This window comes from Azolla caroliniana, unplaced genomic scaffold (genome assembly GCF_043228905.1).
Source record: "Azolla caroliniana isolate FFs.n. ecotype wild unplaced genomic scaffold, voAzoCaro1.0.p SCAF_18, whole genome shotgun sequence".
NCBI classification, from domain to species: Eukaryota; Viridiplantae; Streptophyta; class Polypodiopsida; order Salviniales; family Salviniaceae; genus Azolla; species Azolla caroliniana.
Genome location: NW_028230453.1, coordinates 377,851 through 392,143, shown reverse-complemented (window position 1 = coordinate 392,143; position 14,293 = coordinate 377,851). Strand labels below are relative to the sequence as shown.

Here is a 14,293-nt window from a genome sequence, read left to right as displayed (position 1 = left end):
AATTCTCTTCTAGATTTCTATGGCAAATTCACAACTCCACAAACAATGTTTAGTAGTATTCACTAGATGCACACAAAAGACGATGTAGATTGTCTACATATAATATTGTCAGTGTTTGGTTCTCCAATTATATTGATTCATGTCTTTATGTGTAATTTTTGGGTGAAAGATTTTCTTATTTGTTGCATTACAATTGTTTTGTTGCTTATTCTCACATATTGTTGTGTTGTTCTTTATAATTGATCTTATAAGTTATATGTCATGTCTTAATCTGACTAGTAGCATTGTCCCTTACGTTTGTACGTGGCATGGTTTCTCTCGTTACTAATGGGAAGTGCATTGATATGTTTCTCCCCTTTCCGAGTGGAGAAAATGTTGTCGGGTAATGATGCTTTAAAGCTTTTCTTTTGCAAATAGTTTCAGCCCAATAAGGAAATTCCTTTCTAAGCATTATGTTTGAAAGTGAAATGCTTTGTTTTCACTCCTTGTATTGTTAAGAATTCGTGAAAATTAATTTTGTTAAAGTATATTTTAACTCAATTGGTTAGGTTGTATTATTAGAAATTTTATTATTTGTGATGGTTTTTGCTAGCATTACCTTTTCAATGGCAATGCTTTATTTGCACTCGTTGTAATGTATAAATTGCAAACTTGAATATCGTACAAACAAAAAATTCAACGAAATTCATAACAATATGTAGAATGCATTATCGCAATTTGTTACCTTTCTTTGCACAAAGGTAATGCTTTAACACATTTTATAGTATCACAATTGGCTTCTACACTATCTTTTTAAACTCTTGGGTGGACAAAGATACCATAAAAGCGCATATTTAGAGGAAGTGAATTTATTATCTCTTGTTAGTCACTCGCCTTTTATGCTTTTACATTCTACCAATTGGCACATGGAAAGTGACTTGATAAAGTTTTACGGAGCAACTAGTTGGTGTTATCTGTGTTCATGTATGTATCAAACTAGAAAGATGAAGACTCATTAGGAGCAAATAGGTAGTCTCATGACCACTAACTAAAAAGAGGGACAACATTGAAAGTGATGCCCAAAAGCTTCATTGAAGATAGAACCTATTAGAAGAAAGACTATTACTATTAAAGGATCTCAATCTATATTCCGGTGCAACTAGAATTGTCAGCCAAGTTGCAATATGGGAAGTTCACTTATTCAAGAGGCTCTCAAGTGAATCTAACCAATGATGTGTTGAAGGAGACATTGAAAAAAATTATCTTGTTTGGGATGGGACATATATTGTTCAAATTGTACATGCTCACACTTATATTCAATCCTCTACCAAGATAAGCACTAGAATTTTTAAATCTCAATTTCCATGATGTTGCCAACATATTTCTATGAAAAGGATGCCCTCGAGTTTGACATAAAAAATAAAGTCATATTGGTTAAATTATAGTTGAAACATAGCATGCTTTATGCTTGCCTTCTTACAAAGTTGCCGAGAATCGATTGAAACAATCAGCTTTACTTCCTGAGTTTTATATCCTCCGGGCCTAATTGTTCAAGCTATGGAATTTCCCAACGTATAAGAAAGAGATTGTCTAATGTGTCCAAACACAAAAAAGAACTAACAAAGATGTAATTAACTGGGTTTGTCCTTTTCTAGGAGATCATAGAATCCAACCTCCTCTTCATTAACACGAGCGTGCCATGTGTTCATCATTGTTTGTTTGTACACATTTACAAGGGCAGTTCCCTTATGCCTACATTGTCCGGACCAGGTTGATGGGAAATATGGCTTCGATTGGTCGACCGACACCAATGGCAAGGACGGAGGTTTGGTATGGGTACTTTCGGATCCAGGTTATAAGCATGTGTTTATTTATGTATACACCACATCCATAAACACATACAAGCATAACCCATACTACCATGGCATACATACCTTGCCACCACAAAAAGGAAAGGATAAACGAAACAAACAAATTGTGTACCCTCCTAGTAAAGGGGGGGGGGGGAAAGGCTGACATGACATGAAATGAACGGAAAGGAAAGGCGTGGGAGTCACCAAAAACACGAACAAAGTGGAGAGGGGAGAGATGATGATGATGATGATGATGATGATGATGATTATGATGAGAAACAAAACACATACACACACATACACGTGGTGAGAAAGCAAAGGATGGATGCTCTTTCTTATATGTATATATGTATATATTTATATGTACAGAAACTGGAGGTAAGTCAGGTCACAAATAATGGGGGGCTTGTAAGTTGTCAGTACAAACAAAGAAGGGAGGGAAGTTCCATGCTCTTTTATGTGGATGTATGTTTTGTCTTTGTGGATAAGGCAGAGAGGAGTGATGAGACAGACAGTCAGTAGGGCAAGCTACTGGAGCTTCTAATACGCCGGTCCAGAGCCCTCCTAGGTCCGGTGCCGGCCGCCACCACATCCCCGCCCATGTTCGCGCGCCGCACGATCCTCTGCATTGTCTGGTTGAGGCTCTGCCTCACCAACGAATCCACGACCGTCCGCTCCGACATTGTCCTCCCCGTGCTCGTGCCCCTACTACTACTACAATACAAGAAACTCTCTTCGCTAGCCCCGCCTCCTCCGGCCCCGCCCCCATTCCTTTGGCCTACTACTACTACTACATTATTACTATTGTTGTTGTACTGCTGAGGCGCGGAGAAGGCTTTCGCCCGCCTGAAGCTGTCGAGGGTCCTGGAAGCCCTCTTCTGCGCGAGAGGCGTGCCCAGCAACACTAGCTCCAGCAGCGCGGTGATGGCCCCCGCGTTCGCCATCGCCTCCCTCTGCGCGTGGCTGTGGTGCGCGATCATCATGAGTATGTAGGCCGCGCGCTCTTGCGATTTGGGCGCGTCCGCCCACCTCAACGCGTCCACGAGCACTGCGTACCCGATCTCCTTATGCCTCGCGATCGCGCCCCTCCCCACCTCCGTGGTCGCAAAGTTCCCCAGAGTTGCCAACGCTTTCTCCGACATTTCCATGTCTTCCACCATGGCCAGGAGGAGAGGTGCACCCCCTGATTCTACTATAGTCTTCACGTTCGCGGGATGGATCGACAGGTTGTACAGTGCTCTCAGTGCATCCTTGCGCCGGTGCTCGTCCCCTTCTTGCGAGAGAATAGACACCAGCGAGGCTATGGCGCCTGACGAAGACCCGATCACAGCTTTGTTTCCTTCCAGTGCTGATAAGCTCAGGAATGCTGTTACCACTGCTGCTTGTACCTCTCCATCGGGGCTCCCTAATAGGGCTACCATCTTTGGTACTGCTTTCGCCTTCACTATCGATGCCTTATTCCTGCCAGAGTTCATGTAATCATCGTTAGTATGGTTCTAGTCAGACAGCAGAATATTGGAAGCTTCTGCAGATGTTCTACTTCAGGGATTACTTAGGTTTCCCAACCAGTCAATGTCATATGAGGATATATATGTATGGCTTCAATTATGCAGTACTTCGCTAAATAAGACTTGAATCCCTTGAAGCCATGAGATGGCAGGGTTAAACCTACAAGCACGGCAAATTACTCGACCATACTTACAATCATAGACAACAATTAGGTTTAAACGTTAACTGGCGAGGTGTGATTAGCAGGCGATTGATAGTTCTCCGGAAGTAATTAATTAAACATCACGAATTAGCACGCAAACTTAAGAGCTACATTCAAATCTCATAGATGTGATTGAGGCTACTGTTTCAAACCATAGTCAGCAGCAATTGAGATTCAGTGGATAAGCCATTTATAATACCCAATTGCATGTTAAAATCCATGATTATCTTCTCCGTCATATCATGATCAAGCAGTGATTACTGATAATCCTTCACCTTTGCAGATATAATAAGCTTCATATACCTTCCTGAGACAATTAGTGAACAATCCTTCAAATCTGTTTAGAATTTCAAAAGCTTTTCATTTTTCGTGCGTCTAGATATGATAAAGGGATGCACATACAAACTCAATGCTGGCGTATATACAGTTATAATCATGACTAAGACGTCATTAGCGATAGCCCGCCATAGTTAGAAACTGATTAACAACACTAACACGTTTTGAAATAAGAGACTAGACATTGATTAGAGAAATTACTCACGTTTCGTTTCCGATTGCGAGGTTTAGCAGAGCAAGAAGGGCAGTACATTGTTGCTTCGGATCGGTTTCTGCATCGAGCATGGAGATGAGAGGAGCTATGACGCCAAGCATGGCCATGGTAATCCTTGCTATAGGATCATCCTTCGTCATCTTTCTCACTTCTTCTGCTGCTTGCCATCTCTCCTGGCCATCGGTAGACCCTTTGAGCTTTGCCACAACTCTCTGAATCTCACACAGTGACAGATTATTAACTTGATTCTTCTTCTTCTTGAAAGACCTTGACATATTTGCAGAAGTGGAGGTCCTGAAAACGTCCGGTTCTAACTCTGCTTCTTCCACTTGTCCTCCTTGACTTCTCGACACAGTCTCGCTAGTCCGATCGATACGGTCCTCTAATTCCGCATCTGCACAGTAAACATGTACCATAGCTTCGCTGTGACACCTTTGCTTCATCCTTTTTCTGCCTAATTTCTCCTCTGAGGGATTATTCTGCAGGACTAGAGATTCAACTGTAGCGTCGCTGAGCCGTGTCTTTTCCTGCGAGGGAGTTTTACAGATCTCTCCTTGTTTTGAACACATTTCTCCTGCGAATTGAGTTTCTGATTCCAGACAAGTACTTTTCTTTGGGTTGAGGCGAGATTTTCCACAGGACGCTTGGCGACGAAAGGTTGTTGAGAAGGAAGAGAGAATTACCTGAAGATCTTTGGCGGAACCGAAAGAGAAGCTTCTCGGCGTCGAAGATGAGCTCGGCGCTGTATGAGAAGCTGAAGGAGCAGAAGACGCTGTACATAGTGATGGGGATGGAGAAATTGATGAGGAGGAGGAGGAGAAAGAAGAAGAAGAAGAAGAAGAAGGTCTGAAGGTCGATTTGCGACGCCTGCGGAGAAGCTTTCTAAGAAAGGAAGTATAAGGTGTCTGGGTGGAGGAGCAAAGGATATCAACGGGCATAGCCTGATCACAATCAGTAACGGAGTGCTGGTGATGATGATCAGAGATAGTAGTAGAATTAGGGAGTGGAGGAGGGGGAGACATGGCGGAGGATGAAGTTTTAGTTACTATTCAGAGAATTAAAGTGTGTGCAGAGATTCATTTAATAGTTAGTAGTAATAAGTTAAGTTAATCGATGGAGGGAAGGAATTAGAGGTTCAATCCCGTACAGATGAAGAGGGGCTGTTACAATCGCTGTCGGCCATAGCCATAGCCATAAGCGAGGAAGGCAGCAGCAGGAGAAGAAGAAGAGGAAGAAAAGGAGGAAGGAAAAGCTTCGTGTGGGGAGAAATGGAGATACAAGCGACAGAAAATGGGAGTGTGGAGGAGGTATCAAAAGAAATCTCTGAGAGAGAGAGAGAGAGATGGATTAACGTTTCACTGCAGAAGAGGGACAGAGACAGACAGTAGAGAGAGATTGAGAGACAGACAGTAGAGAGAGATTGAGAGAGAGAGAGAGAGTGTGTGTGTGTGTGTGTGTGTAGAGAGAGAGAGAGCTCCATTTGTTTCTGGACAGGCCTCTTCGCACACACGTGTTTCGGTTTCACACTTGTCTCGCACTCTGTCCGGACAACCCCGAGCGCCCCCCTCCCCCCTTAAAACCACCGGTTTCGATCCCAGAAACCGCTTCTTGATCGATTCCCCAAAACCGCTCTCTCTCCAAGCCAGTGGGGTCCACAAAATCTCCTTTTTTTTTCATTTTCGCCTTTTTTTTTTTAATTAACTCTCTTGTTTTTTTTTTCTTTGAGCGGGAAAATGTTTTGAGCCAAAAGAAAAATGAAACAAAAATATTTAATTGGAACTCCAATTTCAACGCTTTTTGGTTTATTTTTATTTTATTTTATTTTATTTTGAATTTACATACAAGATTACGTTTCAACGCCTTTTTAATTTTGGTCTGTTTTTATTTATTCTTTTTCTTGAGGGGGGGGGATATGGGCAGCCACGGCCATCTCGCTGCATTTCAATTTGTCCAGCCAAACCAAAACACACACACACTCTCTCTCTCTCTCTCTCTCTCTCTCATGTTTCGTGGCCATTAAAGAAGAGAAAGAGAGAGAGAGAGAGAGAGAGAGAGTAGAGAGACCAACCCCATGTCTACCTAAAGACATCGGCAGCTTTTTCATCTCCATTTTTACCCCCCCCCCCCCATCCCCCTAAATCCCTCCTCCCTCGAGTTGTGCTACATCCAATAACCATTCAATGCTTCTGTTCATTCGCACTAGACCATTTTTTTTTTTAGCTCATAAATACCTCGCCTGTCTCGACTCAGCTCGGCTCGACTCGATTCTTCGTTTTGGCCACTAGTCACCACTTGCTCGCACGTCAACTTAACACTTCTGTAAAAATGTTTTAAGGCGGTGGTGTGCTTTAAGAGAGATGCATTCGTTGAACGATATGCAATAGTATACAATGGACTTGATTCTTTGTCATAGGATTCGATATTGTCTTCACCATATGTTCCTGTCAAAACAGTGGATATGATCACACTTTGACGCCTCTATAGAATGCGTTCCTTGGAGTCTTATCGTCTTATTGAGAACCCATAGCATAATGGTTTTCACATCCTTCATGGATGACATAGATATGTTGTGTTGGTTTAACCTTATGACCATTCTCACCTATAAGGTTGAGTTTGAATAGAGATGGAACTTTCAAAGTACCTCATATATTGCACTTTCTCCAAAGCTAGCTTTAGCATTTACGAAGTGTGAATGAATAATTGATTATATTACTTGAATGAATAATATTCATTGATTATGTTACTCACCCTGTATATTTTACATTCTCATGCATCAACGAATATACCCACAAAATGGTTATTGCATGCTATAAAGACATAGCCCCTTGTGCAATCGGGACAACTTTATTAGTGTTCATTGGCACCTATGCATAGATATTGTGTATGTGTAAATATATTAAATCAAGAACCAAAGATCATGCTGAATATAGATCGAGGGCCAACATCTCTTGCTCAATGAGTACACAAACAACATTGTTAGCTCCATTTAGAATAGAAAAAATAGCATTAAGTTTGTGCATCCCCCAAGTTGTATTCTTATTGCCAAAATATGCATATATGGACCTTTTTACTCCCTATGCAACCACTTCATTGCATAACTTACATAGAGTTTTGTTTTTGAGTCAACTTGTGGAATGTCAACAACAATTTCCGTTTCATGGAGAGGATGATCTATGCAATTCTAGACATCGTTCTCATAGTATGCACCGCTTAAAATATAATATGTGAATTTTGATCATTTATAATTGTAGAGCAATGTATCCATTGAGTTGGCCAAATTGTGTATATATTATTTTACATGATATATTTTGTTTGAGCAAACTTCTAAAATCTGCAATTTTGATGTAAAACCTTTCGTCATAGTGCCCTTTCGGGAAAGTGTGCACAAGAATAACAAAGATCTCCAATCTATCGTATCTTTATTAATCTATATATTTGGCGTATCACGTTGATTAATCATCCCATTGTAGAAATATGTGGTGACACCATGAGCGAGATGTTGGAGCTCTATAACATTGATAAATGCACAAAGTCATCAAAAAAAGTGGCTCATATGAATGATATGTCTAGTTTAATGATGTAAATTATCACGAAAATAGTTAACAAAACTCTCCAGTAAATTTGGTACAATGACACACAAATCCTCAATTGTGAAAGGTCTCAATAGAATAATAAAAGTGCAACGTCATATTTCTTATGTAGCTACTTAGTAAATGTACTTACTTAAAAAAACTTATGATATGGAAATCTCGTAGAAAAATATGATATGGAAATCTCGTAAATGCAACACCAACACATGCCATTGTTGTCCGTTTATACGATAATATTTTAGTAAGAGAGAAATGTGATATAGGATGTTTTCTTTCTTCGAGAAACAATTACTTTGATCTCAGATCAATAACAAAATAATGCAAAATGAAGACATCTTTCTTGTGGCTTGCTTTGACTCTCCATGAACATGTTACATATTAATAGATAGATAGGGTTTCAACTGGTGCAACCAAGCACAAACCTTGTGTTGTGTTACAATTGTTTGCATGTTTTTTAGCCAACTAATACAAGCCGTACAAATGGCCACAAAGAAACATGGAGTTATCATACAAATCTCAACCATGCCCATTGTTTGTGGTGGTACATGAATCACCTCTAGAATAAAGGAGATAAAGAAACTAATTTCAGGGACGCTCTCCTAATCATTTTATGCCTCAAATAATGGTCTAAACCAATAGTAATGGTATGGAAACCCCTCTAGATGTAGATTCTTGTTATCTAAAGTCTCATTTTCTTGAGTGGTATGTTAATGTAGAATTTCATAGTTTTCTTACAATCCAATGTAAAAGTGTTCTCAAGGTTTCCCAATTGCTATGTACAGCTAGAGGGAAAAGGGTAACCTTTGGATTCCAAAGTTTGGAGTACCCAAGTATGTTGGGATGGCTTCTTGTGAGTAAAAGAATAGGTAGCTCTATATGTGCATATGGTCTTAGCACCACCCAAACTTCTAACATATATTTTGTTTCATTTACTTTTTAGCCCCCACCTTATTTGCCATCATAACCAAGCTTATGACCAAAAAAGAAAATAAGTAAGTTTGGTATTGATGATATCATTACAATATTGTTAGTTTTCAACCCAAATATTTGTGTCTGATCATACACAAGCTTTAGACCAAAAAGTAAATATTGAAGGTTGATACCGAGGATATCATCACATTATTATTAGAATGTTTTAATCCAAACCTAACAGTCAAGTGGTGGTCGTGGAAGATTTCCAAGTCAACCCTTCATTAATGAAAAATTGTAAACCCAAGTCTTATCAATAAATGTATAATTCGAGGAAGGCTACATGAGCATTGAGTAGGACGACCCTTGGCAAAGCTCCAATTCGGCATATGGAAAGAAATTGTAGTGTGTGATTTGGCCAAGTGATTGCGTTTGCTAAGCTTGTAAGACACATAACCTAGAGAATGAGATGACTAAAGCTCATGGCATTTATAGAACGAGAAGCAGAGAAAGGATGTGTTTTATATGAATGCATATGCATTAGGTGGAGTGAGCTTTGAGTCAACCAATGATTAATGAAAGTTTGTTATCCCAAGTCTTATCAATACATGAATAACTGGGGGAAGGCTATATGAGTAGAAAAACCCTTGGGGGAGCTCCAATTTGGCATACGACATGAAATTTGGCCAAGCGATTGTGTAATTGCTAGGCTCGTAAGGTGTAGAACCGGGAGATGAGATGACTAAAGGTTATTTCATTTATAGAAGAAGTAAAGCATGTGTGTGTGTGTGTGTGTGTGTGTGTTGCATGAATGAATGCATATGTATTTTTTTCCCATAAAAATCATGCTCCATTGGTATTAAAATTAAAAAGGCCAAAGGCACTATACAAATAGAATATAATATTTTCCATCTCTACAAGTATATATCATCAAAGAAAGGACCAAATATAAGTGATGGCATTTGGCAAGATAAGGATAATTATAATCTATGAAAACAAATCTCTTGCCAATAACACTTTCTTTCACAATGATTCCTTGATCGCTGCTACATGTAAGATTTCATCATATCTAAATGATCCAGATGAGCCTACCATATGAAGATACTGGTTCTCTACTCAATCCACTCCCCTCGGACCCTCATGAAAATTTGCTTATACCTCCGCCACCATCTTCTCTCATCGTTGTATAAACTGAAAACAGATAAATGTGCTTCAAATTATTTCCACATCAGCCATCTCTCCATTTTCCATGAAATTCCTGTATAGACAACAAAGAAAAATGAATGCATATGTGTTAGGCGGAATCTCACTCTATTGAAGCTTATTCCTAATGTAAGTATGAGATAAGGAAATATAATATAAATATAAATAGAGAAGAAAGAAGAGAGAGAAAGAAGGGTTTATTCCCTTCCACCCGACCACCCCCGAACGAAGGGATTGAGACAGACTCGAGCCTCGATCGGCATCCCATACCACCGTTGTGGCATCGAGTGGTACTTGGTACTGGCGTGCTCGCTACAAGAGGTGATCACCACAAGAGTAGAGTCTTGACGTAATCGATAATGTGTTAATGAGGGTAACTAGCCCTCGTATTTATAGCCAGACCTAAGGCCCCCAGGCAAGTTCACACTTGACCCGTATGGGTTGTCCCAATTCTTAGGATTAAAAGTAATCCTCCCTTCTTTACACTCTTGTTTAACCTCGCACTTTATCCACGTGTATAGAATACTACAGTACAACTTACCACGGGATATTATATGGTCATGCCCGTAACACATCCTATAAGCCTAAGATGGCAATCATATGAGACCGCGAAGGAGAGAGATCATGCAATCGACTAACAATCGGCAACGGTTCGGTTCGGTTTGATAGTGTCAAAACCAAACCGTTTAAATTTTTTGAAACTTGAACCGAACCACAAAACCATTTAAAAAAAGTTCAAACCGTTAAACCATAAAACTATTAAAATCGCGGTTTCGTTGTTCGGTTTCAGTTTTCAACTTAGGTCAATATTCAAATTTAAAATTTTTACAATTAAAATTTTTTCATTGTTTTAAATTTTCAATATTTTAAAGATTTTCCTAAAATGTGAGAATAAGGCCTAAAAATAAAAAGATTGTTTAAAAACAAAATTTAAAAAAAAAACTTGTTAAACCGCGGTTTGTAACTGTGGAAACCAAACCATTTTAAAAAACTTGAACCTGAACTGAACCGTTTTAACCGTTACGCCGCGATTTCACAATTCGGTTCAAATTGAACCGTTGCCGACTATTACAAGCATCCCATGGGCCACGTAGACAACATGGTAAACCTCATTGCTAACTTAACAATGGCATTGTTAATCCACCTCTTTTGAATGGTAGGTTGTTCTTAACCATTTTTGGTGCCTTGAAATAGTAGGCACCTTTTGAAGATATTTGAACTTGAACATGTTGGTATATTCTTATAAAAATTAAAAAATAAATGCATTTTTTTAAACATTCAAGTAATGAGTATTTTAATAAAACATTTAGGGAATGTAGGCCCTCATTGAATGCAATAGTCTTTGATACTTTGAAGTTAACTTTGGACTAGTAATAGGATACACAAGCATGATAAATATGGAAAGGATTGTCTTATATTCAAATTTCATATTATAGATGATGCTATATGTTGAGTTCATAAGCATGAGGAACTAAAAGTATTTGCATTCAAAGCATTTTCCGAGAGGGTGGACAACAATGGGCATAATCACTATTATGGAGGGGGATGTAATTTGGTGCATTAGGAGACATTGGACATTATGTTGATTCATTGCCCTATCAGTGCCTAGCAATTGTTTGTTAATGCCTAATAGTGTGTATGAGGTTTTGGGGTGACGACACCATATTTACATAATATCACAAACAACCCTTAGAATGAGATGCTTTTCTTTGCTTGTACACTTAGTAGTTTTCTCATTGTATTTGCACGATGTGATGGGAGACTATCACTTTAATTATTTTACAATTATATAAAACTTTTATTTAAACTCGTCTAGAATTTTTTATGTATATTGTGCTTACGTCTTTGGGTGAGGAGCGGTGCCTTGATGGAATGTATCCCACAAGCTGGTCCCTTACGCGTGTACCTCATCATATGATGGCTCTTTTATTGTTCAAACGACCTAGAGGATAGGTATTCCAAGTATGGTGTTGGTGAATGGCTACATTGGTGTTCCTAAGAGAGGATTTCTCCAACAATGGGATTCACCAAAGTTCTAACTTCTGACATGAAATTAATGATATATTGTAATACTACTAAGTAATTTTCATGAGTAATTATTTGGATCTTTTATTTTTGTTTATTTCTTTGGGGATATTTCCATTATCAATTTGCATTTTGATTATAAATATAGAACAATGGTTGGTGAGCACTATGATCCAATCTTTATGTTACTTTGGACCAAAACTATTTGTGGCATTTTATTTGACCTATAGTATATGTATAATTAATTGACGTTCTAGCATATAATTATGTGAATGGAATTAGCATAAAAGAGAGTGCATTTAGTTGTGCAGTTATTTGTACCGACTTTTCTAAATACAAAGCGTTTGGGGAATTGAAATCCATTTTTGTTGGCTTTTCAAGATGGAATAGCCAACAACGTGGTTCTGTCTTTGATAACAAATAAAGCTACCTTACCTATATATTGAATAGAAAAAAATAGTATCATCCCATTCAATGAGATAACCGTCCATTTGTTATCCACGTGAAGGGTAGTTTAGCTTATATTTTGATATAATTGTGTCGTTAGTCATGTCTAGGAACAAAATATGAGTTTCTCATACGATTTGCACTAGTTGTTTTTTTTTTTATAATAAAAATAAGGGAAAAGTACCAGGATACCCCTGGAAGTTCGTCTATTTACTAGAATGCCCCTAGAAGTTCCAAATTTACCAAACTACCCCTATGTCCAAAAAATTACACTTTATAAAGTAATTATACACTCAAATCTTTGGTAAATAGGGCTAGTTCGGGTCCATTTCTTCCATCTTTGGTAAATAGGGTTTCTAGATTTGAGTGTATAATTACTTTACAAAGTGTAATTTTTTGGACATAGGGGTAGTTTGGTAAATTTGGAACTTCTAGGGGTATTTTGGTAAATAGACAAACTTCCAGGGGTATCCTGGTACTTTTCCCTAAAAATAAACTACACCATAGTTTCCATTACCAATGCAATAAGCAAATACAAGCCTATAATGATACAATTTAGTGGCGGGTAAGATATCCCCCATTATGTCCTTATTTGAACCAACCTCCAACTATGGAGGGAACAACCATCGCGGGGGTACGTATTGCCATTCCATTTTGTCATTTCTCTCCACAAAAACTAACAAATCCTTCCATTTGCCTTAAAACGATTGTTGTTTCAGAAAAATCATATCTTCATTACCTGTGAAGGAGTCATATTGATCTTTTAGAATTGAGATAAGCATCGACCAAATTTCCTTCACACAATGAATAGGATTTTGCTTTATTTGCTGAAACACATTTTGGCATCGACCTATCCAAATATTCCATAGAACCACCGACGATATCGTAGCCCATATTGTGGCATCCACATTCAACCGATTTTGGGCTTGAGTATGGTATGTCCTTAACTTGCCTTCCCCAAGTTTGAAGGGTAAACAATATCTTTTCCCTTTCATAATTACGTTTATCCACATTTACGTCCATCCAAAAGACATTTCCCCATGCAATCACATTAGGTCCATATGCAACATCATAATTATGGAGCCAATACTTATTTTAAATTTCAAATGGTCAGAGGTCTCGACTCTCATGTTTGTATACGGTGGCAACAATGTTAAACCCATGAATAGTTTCAAACACAATACCATCTGATGGAAAATATGAAGACCATAAATCCATGATTCTCATTGTTCCTAGAGCGAATGGTATATTCTCTTGATACAACACCTTAATTTGACTTTTCCACATTATTTTACAAAACCATGCTAGAATTACTTGAGATGGCTCAGTAAGTATTTACTTTTATTTGCTAGAGATGGTCATGTACGTTGCCACCTCGTACACTTTCAACAATGTGTATACACACACACACACACACATTACTTGGAGCACAAGTTTTACCCTGCAATATTTGAACAAATCAAGCAGACCTTTAATAAAACTCATTTAAGGATACCAATAACAACATAGCAATCAATTTCTGACTAAATTACTTATACAATGAATCACAACATACTCACATTAAAGATTGGGCAAAGTCCAATGGCTTTAATGCTTCAAAATTAAAGCGAGACTTCCCTGCTCCGTCCACTTTTCATAATAGCAAAAGCATTCTCATCGCCATTCTAATATGTACCACGTGGGGGATGTAATCTAGACACCAAACAAAAAAGGCCCTTAGTAAAGAAGATGACCGATCAATTCAATCATTGTCTCAAATTGTCATCGATCAAATTAAAGTTTTTATCACTTGTGGGTTGACCTAGATAATTGTTGATTCATGTATGTGAGACAATATGTCGACCTCCTACTGTTGTACTATGTAAATGATTATGCTAACAACAAACTTCAAACAAAGTTATTTTGGAGTGAATGAGCAAGAGGAATCATAAAATGATGCTTTATGTCAGATACATTATAAATTATAAAGGTAAGTGTTATTATCGCTTCAAGTGGAAAATTCTATAATAATGATAGAACTATGACA

At 38.3% G+C, this 14,293-nt stretch overlaps 2 protein-coding genes across 3 annotated transcripts in view; one reads left to right on the top strand and one right to left on the bottom strand.

The window, feature by feature from the left end:
* LOC147851917 (uncharacterized) overlaps nt 1–14,293 on the top strand; it is an 87,377-nt gene that overhangs the window by 50,618 nt on the left and 22,466 nt on the right. The gene's annotated exons all lie outside the window — the stretch shown is intronic.
* Nucleotides 2,191–14,293, bottom strand: part of LOC147851915 (uncharacterized) — a 38,893-nt gene continuing 26,790 nt past the window's right edge. The window contains exons 1-2 of one of the 2 annotated variants that reach the window (XM_087334291.1): nt 4,085–5,316; nt 2,191–3,293 (exon numbers count right to left, since the gene is read on the bottom strand). In XM_087334291.1, the coding sequence (XP_087190417.1) occupies nt 2,348–3,293; nt 4,085–5,115 (1,977 nt within the window). In that variant the 5' untranslated portion in view covers nt 5,116–5,316 and the 3' untranslated portion in view covers nt 2,191–2,347. Of the gene's footprint in view, nt 3,294–4,084; nt 5,317–14,293 lie in introns of those variants that run through there. The other variant, XM_087334292.1, reaches the window with a different exon arrangement.